Source organism: Drosophila grimshawi, unplaced genomic scaffold (assembly GCF_018153295.1).
Source record: "Drosophila grimshawi isolate 15287-2541.00 unplaced genomic scaffold, ASM1815329v1 contig_311, whole genome shotgun sequence".
NCBI lineage: Eukaryota > Metazoa > Arthropoda > Insecta > Diptera > Drosophilidae > Drosophila > Drosophila grimshawi.
The window spans coordinates 26,738,313-26,754,603 of record NW_025063098.1 but is presented as its reverse complement, the minus strand read 5'-3'; the positions used below and the strand labels follow the sequence as shown (position 1 = coordinate 26,754,603).

The 16,291-nt window shown below is 35.6% G+C and overlaps 5 protein-coding genes across 6 annotated transcripts in view; 2 read left to right on the top strand and 3 right to left on the bottom strand.

Annotated features, from left to right (window-relative positions):
* Nucleotides 1-2,324: 2,324 nt before the first annotated feature.
* On the bottom strand, nucleotides 2,325-3,150 carry LOC6568480 (endocuticle structural glycoprotein SgAbd-9). Its single transcript, XM_032740593.2, has 3 exons — nucleotides 3,118-3,150; nucleotides 2,760-2,887; nucleotides 2,325-2,701 (listed from the first exon to the last, which is right to left on the bottom strand). Exons 1-3 carry the CDS (start codon nucleotides 3,133-3,135, stop codon nucleotides 2,476-2,478), a joined length of 372 nt encoding a protein of 123 aa, XP_032596484.1. The 5' UTR covers nucleotides 3,136-3,150; the 3' UTR covers nucleotides 2,325-2,475.
* A 4,593-nt stretch (nucleotides 3,151-7,743) lies between these two features.
* LOC116805841 (endocuticle structural glycoprotein SgAbd-9-like) lies at nucleotides 7,744-8,460 on the bottom strand. Its single transcript, XM_032740629.1, has 3 exons — nucleotides 8,412-8,460; nucleotides 8,054-8,181; nucleotides 7,744-7,995 (listed from the first exon to the last, which is right to left on the bottom strand). The coding sequence occupies exons 1-3, from the start codon at nucleotides 8,427-8,429 to the stop codon at nucleotides 7,770-7,772; spliced, it is 372 nt and encodes a 123-aa protein (XP_032596520.1). The 5' UTR covers nucleotides 8,430-8,460; the 3' UTR covers nucleotides 7,744-7,769.
* Nucleotides 8,461-10,557: 2,097 nt separating this feature from the next.
* LOC6568552 lies at nucleotides 10,558-11,092 on the top strand. The gene is made up of 2 exons (XM_001994333.2): nucleotides 10,558-10,735; nucleotides 10,797-11,092. Exons 1-2 carry the CDS (start codon nucleotides 10,558-10,560, stop codon nucleotides 11,090-11,092), a joined length of 474 nt encoding a protein of 157 aa, XP_001994369.2.
* A 653-nt stretch (nucleotides 11,093-11,745) lies between these two features.
* On the top strand, nucleotides 11,746-12,367 carry LOC6568553. The gene is made up of 2 exons (XM_032740818.2): nucleotides 11,746-11,961; nucleotides 12,018-12,367. Exons 1-2 carry the CDS (start codon nucleotides 11,754-11,756, stop codon nucleotides 12,308-12,310), a joined length of 501 nt encoding a protein of 166 aa, XP_032596709.1. The 5' UTR covers nucleotides 11,746-11,753; the 3' UTR covers nucleotides 12,311-12,367.
* The window catches only part of LOC6568554 (type-2 histone deacetylase 1), a 50,362-nt gene continuing 46,431 nt past the window's right edge, over nucleotides 12,361-16,291 (bottom strand). For both annotated transcript variants that reach the window (XM_032740815.1, XM_032740816.1), the window contains exon 4: nucleotides 12,361-13,676. In XM_032740815.1, coding sequence (XP_032596706.1) covers nucleotides 13,254-13,676 — 423 coding nt within the window. In that variant the 3' untranslated portion in view covers nucleotides 12,361-13,253. The remainder of the gene's footprint in view (nucleotides 13,677-16,291) is intronic.

Genomic DNA, 16,291 nt, shown 5'->3' with positions numbered 1-16,291 from the left:
ATCTAAAATTCTTCTAAAAAGACGCGAGAAAATAATTTATAATCTAAAAGTATTTTTTATTAAGAATACTTTTGCTGCTTAAAAAAAAGTATTTACTCTAAAAAATAACGTTATAAACATTTATTATTAAACACTTTTATTTAATTTCGTTTGAAAAAGTTTTTAGTGTAAATACAACACATGCGGCTTGTCTCATTGACGCTTGTTTTGTTTGTCTCGCGGCTCTCTGTTTGGGCCGCTTTGTGTCTGGTCAGTTACCTGTGGCAACAATCAAAGCAGCCAATTGCGCGCCAAGCTAACTCGCAGCTAATAAGCAATTCAAAGCTTTTCATTTCCACTGCTTTGTTCGCACACCTTACACACAAAAAGCCGCTAGATTCGGATTTGCTTTTCCCCTCAATGTTTTATGCCATGTTTGGCGTTAGCTTTTCATATGAAATTTTATTTTTGACAAGTTTTGCAACGAACTTGCTGTTAGCGTAACATAAGCTTTAACAGAAAGCTGTTAATGCACACACTCAGATGCTGATTGCTATGAAGCGCCGCTCGAGGCCTTTTTGCGAACGCTGGCAATGCTGCAATAGATTTTACATATTTAACATGGAGCTAGAAATTTCGTATTAATTGAAATTAAATGCAACGTAGCCAGCAGATAAAATGTCAATCTGACAATATGTCCTTTCAGACGCTGGCTAGCGTGCTTACACTATCTGGTAACTCCAAACTTGTTAAATAATTTTCACATAAAGTGAGACAACAAAAAAAAACAAGCTTAGAAAAAAAATTAAATTAAATATTTCGGGCATTTGAGAGGAGTTGCAACAGGGCATTTGGATTGTCGTCCAGTAAATATAACAAGTATTTGCATTTATAAACACATATTCTTTTGATACAAATACAAAAAAAATATACATCGTATATAGATATATGTACACATGTACAAGAATATTTATATAACAAAAAAATTTTACATAATAATTGGCACTTTTGGGGAATATTCGTGAACAATGCCAGCGCGTGTAAGCCCACCTTCTTGCTTTGGTCAGTTTAACAGCGACCAAATATTCAGATGTGAATTCCGGATTCAGATTTCCAAAAAATCCCCCATTTCATATTTGACCTTCATCACGCGAACACTTATCATGTTCCAAATATGTAATTATGAATTTGGGATCTGAAATTAATTGTTAGGAATTTCAGATGTTGAGGGAATTATGTTCTTATGCACATCGATAATCGATATAAATTATGATTTCGGAGCTTGTTTAATAAGTTTTTGAAGCATTTTATTATAACATTTCATTCATTAATTTTTGAGATGATTGATGATGTTTGTTTTGTTGTTATTTTTTGTTTTGGTATTTTTCATTTTATGGCGTTCACTTTGAAGTTGGCTTTACAATGAAGATTATTACGAATTTTAAACACATTATATATGATCTCGGAAGTGCTATGAGCTAATGTTTCTTTAAATTGCCTATTTTCTTGAAATATTCATAATTTTGTCATTGTATTTGTATACCCTGCACCCATTGAAAATGGGTAAAAAGGGTATAATGGTTTTGTCCAAGTGTATGTAACAGGCAGAAGGAAGCATCTCTGACCCCATAAAGTATATATCTTCTTGATCAGGATCAACAGCCGAGTTGATATAGCCATGTCCATCTATACGACTCTCTGCAAGGTCACGCGGATCCCAGAGACTATAAGATCTAGAGACTTAAAATTTGGAATATAGCATCTCGAATACCCGGTGCAGATCAAGTTTGCGTCATTTTATCGGTAACTGGCTCCGTTTCTCAAATATCGATACATTTCGATATCCGATAGCAGCTGGGTTCAGAGTATATCGTAGTCGAGAGAGCTCGACTAAAGAATTCTTATTTGTTTTATCTTTGCCATGCTTAGCTTCCCATAATGAGATCTGTAGAACTAATTGATATTGTTCAAGCATCTTCATTAAAAGCGTTAATAAGCATTTAAAAGTGCATTAACTTGAATTCAATTCATGTGCACAAATAATCTGTCAAAGTAGCGTGAATAAAAATTATTAATTTCCATCAAGATTCGTATGAGTTATAAATGCCATACGAATTATGCAAATTATTTAATTGCCTTCCAAATATGTCTCTAAGTCCGTAAAGCAAGCATTCATGGTCAAGTCGATTCTGCAGCTAAAAATTGTGGCTAACTTCAACATTTTATGTAAACTGCAAGAATTCATAAGGTCAACCCATATTATTATTTTGATTTGAATTATGTATTACGCAATAGTCCCCAAACGTGTCTATCCAGATTATCACTCGATAATGAAACATCTAAACTTGATCTTGACCAAAGAACAAGGTTTCAAACCAGTTCCAAATGTCACTATAATTTCAGCAATAATAATGTTGTATTTTATTCTGTTATTATCGCGTCCAATTTTTTCTTGATTTTTTTTTTCGTTTATAAACATTTTAATTTATATAATTTTTAACCAGCTGCAGACTTCAAAGCACCCGGGCTAAGTTTGCGGTTCTTGATCATGTAGCGCGACTTATAACCATCCTTGTCGGCTGTGTACATGGTAATGGTTTCTGTGTCGGTCTTATCATCATAGGTGGAGTAAGAACCCATCACAACCAGATGCTCGTCGGGCTGTCCCGGATTCATAATAATACCCATTTCCTCACGTTTGCTGCCATTGGGCTCCTCCAAGCTAATAAGAAAATGTTTGTCACGTGCTTGTTAGATTTGTATAGATTAAAATTACTTACTTGAAACGATAACCCTCCTTGGTGGGCACCTGAGAGTAATATTCCGACATGATGGTGGGGAAAATGTAGTCTAGGAAGCCAGCCGAGCAGCTGGCTGCCAAGCATGCCAGCAGGGCAGTAACAAATATCTATAAGATACACGAGTGAGATACAAATTAATTTTCAATTGCATTTGATGGAGTAATTATATAGCTATTCGAATGTCCAGTTCGAGCAACAGCTGCGGCATTTAACATTTTAATTACACTCATTGATTATCAATGCAAACAATTTGAATGCCATTCGAATCGTTGCCACAGAGTCGATGTAAATCTCCACCCCTTCATTGAGTATGGCCTTTGGGCTCTCGGCTACTTACCAATTTCGCAGCTGTCATGTTGATGCGAGTTGAAGTTCCCAAACGAGACTGAGATGAACTTGTGCCGCGATCCAACAGCAGAGATCTGCAAAGAATACTTTAGCGAGGCGTCGAAAAATCGCCATCCACCATATGATGCGTCGTATACGTAATATTTTATGTTTTTTTTTTAATCCATTGTAGCAACTACTGAGTAGAAACCGGTCTCCAACCAAACACAGCTCCAATGCTAAAAGCCACAAAGTAAGCAAACTAAACCTAAAGGTGCCTAGCTTTGTTTTGTTTTGTTTCGATGTGAGTAGCACTTCTAGCAGCTCCACATAATTAAGCATATTAATTAATGATAAATGGACTGACAGCCCCTGACAACACGATTTTGCGTGGGTGGTGTGATAAATAATAATCTTCTTGCTTTGTGGGAATACTCCAACAAAATATTTCATAATAAAGTGACAAAATTTGAAATATTTATTTTCTTGTATATTTATTTTAAAATCAAAGAAAAGGTTGTTAATCATAAAATGAATAGGAATAAATAACCAATATACATATGCTGGTTTCAATCATATTTTATACACTTAACTATATTTATTATTTGAGACTGTCATTGAACAAGAGATGACATTTTGCCATTGAACAGTTTGTGTATTACGCTGAAGTGATTTGCATATTAATTAATTACGACTGTTCAGAAATATTTTATCAATATTCTCAATGAAGGAAGACGATAAAAATATATCTAATAACTTTTATTTAACTACGTTAACATAGTAAATGGAAACCAAGACTGCTGGCAATTATTTTTCAAATAAAATCACCAACCAGAACCGATGACGTATTCTGATTGCAAATCTCGACGTTATTATATGAATGTACACTCTGCGAAATTTGATTAAGGGCTCTGGTTTTTTCCTTATAAATTTGAAAATAAAATAAACATGGCTTTGTCTTCATTTTCTTCCAAAATAATATTTGTTGAACAGAATGTTTCGATTCTTGTAACCTTAAGCCAAATAAAATTTTCGGTGCCGTAGCATTTTTATCCAATCCAGTCCGTAAGATTGCAGATTTTTATCTCTGTGATATTTTTTTTGCTGTTGGCTTTTTAACATTGTTTGTTGTAGTTTTCTTGTAATTTTAATATGTCATCTGTTGCTGATGCCAATCGACTTAATTTATCATTTTAAGCAAGGATCTTATTTTAACAAAAAATGTATTCAATTGAAATTGTGAACACCTTCTAGATATATTTTTTCGAAAATTACCCAGTTATTGATTTTGGAACCAAAAAATTGATGGTGCGGTTTGTTGTATCCATCCTTATCGGCTGTGTGTCGTTCACTCCCCTGATAAGAGTGTGTTGGTTAGATGTTTGTTAGATTTGTTTATATTAAAACTGCTTACTTTGTACGCTTGTGTTTGTAATGTGTAACTCTATTGTGGCCTCCGTTGATAAAGTCCAGGAAAAAATACGAAATGATGGCAGATGACAGAACCAAAAGCACGGCACATAAAATCAACTAAAACAACCGACTGCGAAATACTTTGATACCATAAGTCAACCCAGCAGATAAACAAGTATGAAAGAACAGGGTGGATGTTGCCAAGAAGTAATGTCCAACTTTGCCTTTCAAATTGCGGTAGATATAAGCTAGTACCGTTCCTTCGAAGTTTCCCGGATTTTTCAAGGGTGTTACTAGCAACATATCTTTCAGAATTGGGCACTCTAGCTTTCAAATTGTGTGAGATATATGGTCTTATCGATTTTATCGATTTCCTAGCGCCCTGGTGGACGTAGCAATTCAATTTTTCACTTTGTTTGACACGGGCCACGACCAGTATGTGTTCCAAGTTTCAAGTCTCTATCTCTAAGCGTGTCGAAAAAAGTTGGGTCCATACAGACGGACAGATGGACGGACAGACAGACAGACAGACAGCATGACGGACATTGCACAAAACCAATATACTATTTATACTTTCGGTAACAAAGTATATAAATATACAGTCGTCAAATATAAATTAAATTACAATTATTTTATTTATTCTTAATTAATATTAATAAATTAGCTCTAGTTCAAACTATTTTGGGATGGACACACTTATGGAAATTAAAGAATCAAACTAACATTTTTTTAAGAAAGAGAGAAATATAGAACAAAACGGAAAAGAGTATCTTTGACATTTTATATAAGAGGTGAACAAGTAACTTTTAAAGCTGCCTACGTAAATTCAAGAAATAATATATTTTGCGAAGCTCGTGGACGACAAATTTGGAAAATGGAATACAAATTGATTGCACGCAGTTTTTTGTTGTTTGTTTTGATTCCTGATAATATTTTAAACTTTGCTTGAATTAGCATAAGTCGTATCGGATTTTATTTATGTATGTATTTACTTTCGCTTTTTTTGGTTAATTCACGGTCATAGAAAATTTATTGTCTTAGCATCAACTAACCAGTTTCATAAGACAAAATCAAATTTAATAAAAATGGTCCATCTTTCGAACACTTGGTATTTTATTACGAGACTTGTTCAAGTTGGCCTTCGCCTTCTCTCTCGCTTTAGCTAATGACAAAAGAAGATTAGTGAGAAGTCCAGTGTTGTTATGGGGAAATCTTCGATAAATAATCACAAAACATTCAAGAGTTCCCCTAACATTGTAAATCATTATAATTGCAAAGTATTTATTAGGCTTAGAACTGAGAATAGCTTATGACTCATAATGACAGGTAACAATGACATTCTTTTTATCGCATACGTATTTTTGAAAAGTGAAACTAAACGTTAAAAATGTCACATTATCATTAATAAGTTGAATGAATATATGCGATCATAAATGTGTCGTGGCTTTGCGGTTGGGTAAATTTATATAAATGTAAAGCACATATTCACTTGCCAAAAAATCACTTCTTCTTGAACGATAAATTTAAAAGATTAAAATTCCTGAATTTAATTTGAATGTTAAATAGACTAAAAGCCCGCACCTAAATTGCGAAATTTGGCAACATCGCGTCGAAATAAATTTGAATGGCAAGCTGGTAGCCCTTTACCAGAGATGTCTGTGTGTGCAACAGTAAATACAGATTTTGCAAGTTAAAATGGAATCAAATAAAGAAATTAATAAAATCTGTATTAATTTTTTATATATGCATATATACATATAATTTTGTATATTTTTATGATATGTTTGATGTTTTATATATAGTAATTATATTTCGTAAAGGAATCACAACTAATGGAAAATGCAAAACCTATGCAACATAATCTGTAATTTTGCTGTTGAAATAATAGCTAAATATGATCTGTATTATACACATATATTTATACATTATATACATATATATAACGATTATATATTATATAATCATTCTTTAATATTATTATCTATTATGTTGCCACTAGAAAATAAATACGAAATCTCTTGCTCCGCGATAAAATACTAAGATATATGGTAGCACTGGCAGCACGTGTAAACAGGCCTTAATCATTAATAAATGTAGACAGCAAATTTTAATATTTACTAAAATGGCACCGAAAGTATTCCACTTACGTAGCACTCTGTACATTATTGCTGCCTACTTTTAGGCTTAGGTCTTGCTAAATTGCCCCCGCAAAAAATTCGCATGATTACCCTTGAAATTGTGCGCGATTATGGAAATTCAATGAACCATTCTTTCTATTTCTTTTAATTTAATTGCCAAAAATTAAATGAGTATATTAATTGTAACGTGCAACATTGGTTACAAAAAGTAGTGACTTGATGAATTTTGTATTAGTTTTGTGGCTCACACCGCAGTTGCGTTATCCAGATAAAAAAATACATATAAAAAAGTTCTTTAACTATGGCAAATCCGATTACTTGCCTGGTATTGATGATCTGTATTTTCAGTTCAGGCATTGTGCTGACAGCCACTGCTGAAGATCTTGTATCCCTTAAATCGGGTTGCGAATGCTCGATGAGTCTAAGCTGCACATGCTGTCAGGGCGTTGTCGTTAAGGTGATGGACTTCAGCAAGATGCTTATCTCGTAGCCACGTCAACAATCTTTAGTTAATTAATTAGATTAGAGAGCTCGAATAAAGAATTCATATTTGTTTTGTGTTTGCCATGCTTAGCTTCCCATAATCATTTTTGTAGAACTAATTGATATTGTTCAAGCATCTTAATTAAAAGAGTTAATAAGCATTTAAAAGTGCATTAACTTGAATTCAATTCATATGCACAAATAATCTGTCTAAGAAGCGTGAATAAAAATTTATAAATACCGTCCAGATGTTATAAATGCCAATATAAATTATGCAAATTATTTAAGTGCCTTCCAAATATGTCTCTAAGTCCGTAAAGCAAGCATTCATGGTCAAATCGATTCTGCAGCTAAAAATTGTGAGTAGCTTCAACATTTTGTGTGTAAACTGCAAGAAATATTATTATTTTGATTTGTATTATGTATTACGCAATAGTTCCCAAACGTGTCTATCCAGATTATCACTCGATAATGAAACATCTAAACTTGATCTTGACCAAAGAACAAGGATTCTAACCAGTTTCAAATCTCACTATAATTTCAGCAATAATAATTTTGTATTTTATTCTCTTATTATCACGTCCAATTTGTTTTTTTTTTTTAATAAAAATATTAATTTGTTTAATTTTTAACCAGTTCCAGACTTCAGAACAGCGGCGCTAAGTTTGCGGTTCTTGATCATGTAGCGCGACTTATAACCATCCTTGTCGGCTGTGTACATGGTAATGGATTCTGTGTCGGTCTTATCATCGTAGGTGGAGTAAGAACCCATCACAACCAGATGCTCGTCGGGCTGTCCCGGATTCATAATAATACCCATTTCCTCACGTTTGCTGCCATTGGGCTCCTCCAAGCTAATAAGAAAATGTTTGTCACGTGCTTGTTAGATTTGTATAGATTAAAATTACTTACTTGAAACGATAACCCTCCTTGGTGGGCACCTGAGAGTAATATTCCGACATGATGGTGGGGAAAATGTAGTCTAGGAAGCCAGCCGAGCAGCTGGCTGCCAAGCATGCCAGCAGGGCAGTAACAAATATCTATAAGATACACGAGTGAGATACAAATTAATTTTCAATTGCATTTGATGGAGTAATTATATAGCTATTCGAATGTCCAGTTCGAGCAACAGCTGCGGCATTTAACATTTTAATTACACTCATTGATTATCAATGCAAACAATTTGAATGCCATTTGAATCGTTGTCACAGAGTCGACAGAAATCTCCACCCCTTCATTGAGTGTGTCCTTTGGGCTCTCAGTTACTTACCAATTTCGCAGCTGTCATGTTGATGCGAATTGAAGTTCCCAAACAAGACTGAGATGAACTTGTGTCGCGATCCAACAGCAGAGATCTGCAAAGAATACTTTAGCCAGGTGTCGAAAAATCGCAATCCACCATATGATGCGTCGTATACGTAATATTTTATGTTTTTTTTTTAATCCATTGTAGCAAATACTGAGTGGAAACCGGTCTCCAACCAAACACAGCTCCAATGCTAAAAGCCACAAAGAAAGTAAACTAAACATAACGGTGCCTAGCTTTGTTTTGTTTTGTTTCAATGTGAGTGCATATTAATTAATGATAAATGGACTGACAGCCCCTGACAACACGATTTTGCGTTGGTGGTGTGATAAATAATAATGTTCTTGCTTTATGGGAATACTCCAACAAAATATTGAATAATAAAGTGACAAAATTTGAAATATATTGTCCATAGGATATTTATTTTCTTTTATATTTATTTTAAAATCAAAGAAAAGATTGTTAATCATAAAATAAAAAGGAATAATTAACCAATATGCATTTGCTGGTTTCAATCATATTTTATTTTTTATTTAAGACTGTCATTGAACAAGGGATGAGATTTTGCTATTGAGCAGTTTGTGCATTACGCTGAAGTGATTTGTATATTAATTTATTGCGACTGATCAGAAATATTTTATCAATACTCTCAACGAAGGGGGGCGATAAAAATGTATCTAGTAACTTGTATTTAAGTTAACATAGTTAAAGAAAACCAATTACCAACCATAACCGATAAGGTACTCTGATTGGAAATCTCGAAATTTTTATATGAATATAAACTCCGCCAAATTTGAGCAAAGTCTTTTGATTTTTCCTTATAACATTTAAAATAAAATTTTTAAAATTTTGTTTTGTTCCAAAAAAGTTTTAAATACACGTCAAATAAAAAAGGAATTACATTTGTAACATTAAAATAAAATTTTTAAATATATTTTTTATTAAAATGAGGTTAAGGTGCTAAATTTGATTAAAGACAGTGCTAATGAAATTAATATAATAGAAATTACATGAAAATAACAAATTAATACATTGTTCATCCTCCAGTTCATAACTAAAAGACCATTCGTTAACTAAAGCCTTCGTAGCTACTCAACTGTCTCAAATTGTCGATAACCCACTTAAACTCGACGGAACAGATGTCCCCACATGTTCTCTATGGGATTCAGGTCGGGTAATCTTGCCGCTCTAAAAATTAAAAATCCCTATCCCGAAACCACCCACAGCAGGCCCACGACACGTGTATTGGAGCATTATTATACTGGAATAATGCATTTGGTTCTGGTTGATGCTCCGTAAAGCTCACCAAAACTTCGTCCAACCTGCTTATATAACCTCATGTTCATACGAACTAAAATTATATATCAGATCATGAGTGAAGCACCACTATAGCTTCGAATATGAAAAAATCTCGCAGACTCCTTCAAATCGTGCCAGTAACAATTTAAGCCGTTTGGACCATCGAAATTAAATTTTATCTCATCAAGAAGTACCACTTTCTGCAATCAATCACAACTAATGGAAAATGCAAAACCTATGCAACATAATCTGCAATTTTGCTATTGAAATAATGGCTAAATATGATCTGTATTATACACATATATTTATATATATATATATATATATATATATATATATATACAAATAATCATTACTTAATATTACATTCTATTATTTTGCCACTCTCTTGCTCCACGATAAAATACTAAAATATATGGCAACACTGGCAGCATGTGTAAACAGGCCTTAGTCATTAATAAATGTAGACAGCAAATTTTAATATTTACTAAAATGGCACCGAAAGTATTCCACTTACGTAGCACTCTGTACATTATTGCTGCCTACTTTTAGGCTTAGGTCTTGCTAAATTGCCCCCGCAAAAAATTCGCATGATTACCCTTGAACTTGTGCGCGATTATGGAAATTTAATGAACCGTTCTTTCTATTATTTTTAATTTAATTGCCAAAAATTAAATGAGTATATTAATTGTAACGTGCACAACATTGGTTACAAAAAGTAGTGACTTGATGAATGTTGTATTAGTTTTGTGGCTCACACCGCAGTTGCGTTATCCAGATAAAAAAATACATATAAAAAAGTTCTTTAACTATGGCAAATCCGACTACTTGCCTGGTATTGATGATCTGTATTTTCAGTTCAGGCATTGTGCTGACAGCCACTGCTGAAGATCTCGTATCCCTTAAATCGGGTTGCGAATGCTCGATGAGTCTGAGCTGCACATGCTGTCAGGGCGTTATCGTTAAGGCCATGGACTTCAGCAAGATGCGTATGTCGTAGCCACGTCAACAAACTTCAGTTTAATTAGTTTAAATTGTGTATTTTTTCAGTTTGCATGATACTTAAAGTAAATGTATTACAAGCGTCGGTGGATATGAGTATGACGCTGGATGGCAATGAAGTGTTAAAGCTTACACTGGATACGAAGACCACGCCCTCTTTCTGCGTACCCATTATATCGCAGATAACACCCATGGTTGTGTGCTTCAAGATGGACGCAAAGGTGTCGGTACTTAAGGGTCTCAATATCTGTCCGATTTTCTATAGCAGCTTTGCAGAGAAAGAACTGCTGTCCGTTGATTTTCCATGCCTCAAATTGGGCATGGATGGCATAAGTATTGCCTAAGAAGGACAGTCGCTCTGCTATTCAAAATTTAATAAATGTATTTGCAATATTATTTCTTCGTTTTTATTGTATAGTATTGTCAGAAATTAATATGACATTTATTTTTTTTTTTGCGAAACATTGTAAAATGATTCAGATTCAAAAACATTGCATAGAAAGTATTCTATGATTACCCTTAGTTTAGCAAATATCATTGTCTACTTTAGGGATCATTTATGAAGCACTAATTACCTATTTGATGCCTACTTTCAGGCTTAGCCTTTTTGTAAATTACCCACAAAATATATTGTAAAAATTGGTGCTCCTCATTTAATTTCCTTTTTATTCATTTAATTTGATAACCAAAACAAGCAAGACCAGTACCAGTTTACTTTGGCTTTCAATATAATACCATATTTATTACGCTTTTCCAAAAATATGTTTTAGATGTTTTCCGCTTGGAGTCTTGCCACGAACTGAATGTTTGACACGGGTAGAAATGTGTTACGTGTTTGTCTATGGGTACTCCGATCCCAAATGTATGAAGTGTAACGAAATAGTTTAGCGAGCAACCATTTTCACCACTAAAAGCAACGATTTGCTCAGTTTTTTATTAGTTCTGTGGCTCACATCTAAGTTGCTTTATCCCGATAAAAAAAAATATATAAAAAATACTTGAACTATGGCATACTCTATTGTAAGCCTTGGCATGCAATATATGGCATTGGTGTTGTTTAGTTTCATGTTCAGTTCAGGCTTTGCGCAGAATAACTTTGGTAATCCAGTTGGAGATCCCATTTCCTACAAATCGGCTTGCAACTGCACGAATGCCCTAAGGTGCACCTGCTGCCTAAACGCCATATTTAAAATCAAGGACACCCCCAAAATGCGTATGTTATAGCCACGTCAACAAACTGACTCAACTGAATATGTGTCTTTTTTACAGTTTGCACGGTGTATGATTTAAGTGAAATTAGACCCTCGGTGGATGTGGAATTGGCAATAAATAACAAGACCATTCTCACTTTTACGCTGAATAGACAATCCTCGCGTACTTTCTGCTTACCCGTTATTTCGAAGACAACACCCATGGCTATGTGCATCAAGAATAGCGAAATGCAGTTGGAGTCGGCCAACCGAATGTGTCCGAGTTTCCACAGCATCTATTCAGAGAATCAATTGCTTGCCTTTGATTTTCCATGCTTCAAGTTGCTCTCGAATAGCATAAGTATTGTCTAAATATAGAGTGTCGCTCCGGCTTTCAAAATTGAATAAATGCATTTGCAATATTTTTCATTTCGCTTTTAGATTGTTTATTTTCGCTTCTCGTTAGATATAATATTATTTGAAGTTGCAAGCCAAGGTGAGAATTATAGTGCAGATTGTTTTATTAGTGACAGGCTTCTAAATAGTATATACAAGTAAGTGCAGATTCCTAACTTATGTCTACAGCAACATTTTAGATTTTAATTTAGCAATTACAGTTACAATCTGAAAGACTATAGTTTAAAAATGGTGGATTAAGTTAGTTTAATCGTAAATCATAAAATATATTTTTTTTGTATATGATAAGGACAGGAAGAAATATATGTTTTATGTGTAGGTAAAATGTATGTTATATAGCTGAACCCACCATGCCTTTGAATAAAATAACCCCAAAACGTAGTCCCCAAATTGGAGGCCAACGCAGAAGAAGAAGTAGAAGAAAGCAGAAGAAAAAAAAACAATTTACAATAAACTTACAAACTGAAGATCACACAAAGGACTGCTAAACTTAAAGGCTATTTGCGGCTTACAAGCTAAGTAAGTAGCGCTCTAATCGCTCACATATGCATATGTATATATAGTTAATTGATAGATATAGAGTATCCCACGTTTATCGCATATCGTTTATCGTTTATTGTAAACTAACTAGGGATGGTGCATGCCACAATTAAAAACCATTCGTGATCTGACTTTCAACTCGCCAAGTGCTGCTCCAGCTCCCAGGTCCAGCTCCAGCTCCAGCTCCAACTACAACTTCAGCTCCAACTTCAGCTCCTGTTCAAATGCTGCCCAATGTTGACGTCGTCGACTTCGACGTTGGAGTCGGCGTCGTCGGGGGCGGCGGCGGCGGCACTTCGCTCACAATCGCCTTGCACATGACCATCCTGACTCCGGCGAGGAAGTCGGTTAGGTAACATCATGTGGGTCGTGGCGGAGCCGCCGCCTTCCGAGCGGTGCACACCAATGCCACCGGCGGTGGTGGGGGTGGTGCACTGCGCATCCTCGGCACTGGCTTTACATCAGATTTTAGCTGCTGCTGCTGCTGATGCTTTGGCTGCGTCGTTATGACCTTTGGTATGGTGCCCAGACGCTTCGCCTTGGCCTGCATTACAAGATCCGCATCCTCGACGCCGCCTTCAGAGCTAACAGAATCATAGGATGATGGTGTCGGCGAATGCCTACGATTGCCCTGCTCATCCAGCTCGACATCGACATCAACATCGCCATCATCATCCTCTTCGTCGTCCTGCTCCTCGATCATCGTGCGAAACTCCTGTATGGAGTCGTTTAGCGCCCACAATTGTGACAGCAGAGAGAGATCCAATTGACGCAGTCCGTACTGCAAATATATATAAATAAGAGAGAGAAAACATAAAACGGAAATTAGTCAAACTTGCCACAGACATAACGCCACAACTTATTAATATGCAACATGTACAAGTTCTTGACGTGGGCCACCAACACGCCAAAAACCATTCGTTGCAACTTTCAAAAAGCCAAGGTAAACTATATACATGTAGATATATATATATATACGTAAACCTAGCTGACAAACTGAACAACTGGCTGACTGGCTGACTGACTGAGTGACTGTTGTTGTTGCAGCGCTTTTGCATTGGCATTGATTGACAGCGCCACACACAGCAACTGAAACCGATGGCGGCTGCCTATCGGGACACACCCACAAACCCCATAGAAAGGTTTGACGTTTGGCTTTAAAAGACGTAGAATCTCATCGCAGGCTGAGAGTTGAGAATAGTGAACAAAGAACCACAATTTTTTAGCAGAGTTTGTCGCCATTAGCAGAAATACATATTGTCTACTTAAAAAAAGAAGAGAAAATATAATATTGATATTTTAAACAATGTTGTATATCTATTTTTATATATATTTTTTATATTTTATTCTCTTTAATTCTGATTTTGCATTCTCAATTATCTACGCTTACTTAACACTATTTAGACATTATTACCAGTTTGGATTCGTCATCGTTTTCATAATGGCCCTTAATTGGATTTTGTAACACTCTCAAAGAGTAGCTCGCTTTATAATGACCAGCCATTTCTTTGCAATTTATATTCGATTCATTTATAAGTATCTTTGACTTGATTTGCAAGCAATATATCCATATCTCTTAATTTTTATTAATTTTTTTTCTTTGAAGTAGTAGGCTTTATTGGTTGGCCTTGCTGTCATCAACTGTTCATGTCATAAATTGTAAAATTGTAACTACTGCTAAAAGGCGTAGTTAAAACTTGATTTTTTTAAATTAAAAATTCACAGCATGCATATAATCGCTGATAACCATAGCAGAAACATAAACGTTTTTATTATATTTTTATGCATTGCAAACTATCACAGTGATTATTTGTATATTTTTTTGTTACTGGTCCAATTAGTGCAAAATATGCTAAATTGGTAGTAAAAACTCAGAGTATCTCCACATGCATATGCAATAATTTTGTGCATTTTCCATTCTTTTTTCGGTTTCCATTTCACCATTGGAAATAGTACGTATTTATGCCATGACAGCGTTCATCAATCTGCTGCCTGCTATCATGGCCTGACATTTAACAGTTCAGCGGCCCGTCAAGAAGACATGCTGTGTTGTGGGTTGAGACGAAAGAGAGACAGAGAGATAGAGAGAGAAAGAGAGAGCGAGAGAGAGGGTGTATCTTAACCTAGCTTGACTGCCCCAGCCACATACATATGCGTATATACAAAGCGTCTGTCGCTGTGCGTTCAGCAAACCGCATTTATGGCATTAAGTAACTCTTGACAAGAGTTCGCGGCACGTTTGATAGCTCGAAACAGTTAGTTGGCGTTAACCCAAACAGCAGCCGCTGTTTGGCTGGAGACACGGCTCCAGTCATCATCCATCTAAGCCCGTCTACGTACATATGCATATTTTGCCTTGGCCTGCATTTGTGGGCTTGAGTTTGAGCGAGCTTGACTTGGTGCTGGAGTTGGAGTTGGAGTTGGAGTTTGAGCCGGGCTGACAACAAGACGCTTGTGGTCAAAATGAAAGTTCCCCTGTCGCTGTCGACTAGGAAGGAAAAATCTCATTTGTCAATTAATATCGCCGCATAATATCTCGCGCGCTCTCGCGCAAAATACAAAAAAAAAAAAATGTAAATAAATAAAAAAAAAAAACATTTATATGTATATAAATAAAAAGAAAAGCAGCACAACTTTCTGCATCACTGCCACCATCGCGGCTTTAAGCAAATCCGCTCAGAGCCGACAATGCGCCTCAACGCCTCCCCGCCCCGCCCTCCTCATCCGATTCCCAGTCCGAGCCCCAAACACCAACCACAAACAACTCCCACTCTAACTGAGCTGCTAATACGTTAGACGTCAACCAGCCGGGCAAGATCTGGGGATCAGCGGATCTAGCGTTGTCTGTGGCCGCAGCTCTAGCAATCTGATATCCATGAAGCTGCTGTTGCTGCTGCTTGAAAACTGCTGCAGCTGCCAAACATGCCAAACGCTTTTGGCCTGTCACATTGCTTGTAATCCTGACGTATTTAAGGCACTTTCAAGGCAGCGCCCAAAACTACACACCAAGCCACCCCAGGAGAAAGTTTGCAAATATTTTTAAGCATTCTTGACCTGAGCAACGTTTAGAATGCACAGGAAACACCTTAGGGCACATATTGAATCCGCTTTCGATTTGTGTAGAGTAAGGAAAAATATCATGAAAACCAAATCAACTGAAATTTATTTAAATACATTTTTTTTGCGAACTTAAACAAATTTAACTAACTCGAAAAAGTTGATGAGAAGGAGAATATTATTTAATATCGTACGACTTTAATTAGCTCATCTACAAACTATTCTCAGTTATACCTAAATAGATAAATAATTAAAAAGTTTACGATATAAATATAGTTTGTAATTTGTGACTGGGCTAAAATGCATCTACCAACAAAGCCGGCTTTGATGTCCACCTAA

What these genes read in the sequence shown, in the direction of transcription:
- LOC6568480 (XM_032740593.2), bottom strand. An exon ending in AAGGAGGGTTATCGTTTCAA is followed by an intron (nt 2,702 to 2,759) that starts GTAAGTAATTTT and finishes TTTTCTTATTAG; the next exon opens with CTTGGAGGAGCCCAATGGCA.
- LOC6568553 (XM_032740818.2), top strand. Translation starts at nt 11,754, where the DNA reads ATGGCATACTCTATTGTAAGCCTTGGCATGCAATATATGGCATTGGTG. An exon ending in CAAGGACACCCCCAAAATGC is followed by an intron (nt 11,962 to 12,017) that starts GTATGTTATAGC and finishes TCTTTTTTACAG; the next exon opens with TTTGCACGGTGTATGATTTA.
- LOC116805841 (XM_032740629.1), bottom strand. An exon ending in AAGGAGGGTTATCGTTTCAA is followed by an intron (nt 7,996 to 8,053) that starts GTAAGTAATTTT and finishes TTTTCTTATTAG; the next exon opens with CTTGGAGGAGCCCAATGGCA.
- LOC6568552 (XM_001994333.2), top strand. Translation starts at nt 10,558, where the DNA reads ATGGCAAATCCGACTACTTGCCTGGTATTGATGATCTGTATTTTCAGT. An exon ending in CATGGACTTCAGCAAGATGC is followed by an intron (nt 10,736 to 10,796) that starts GTATGTCGTAGC and finishes GTATTTTTTCAG; the next exon opens with TTTGCATGATACTTAAAGTA.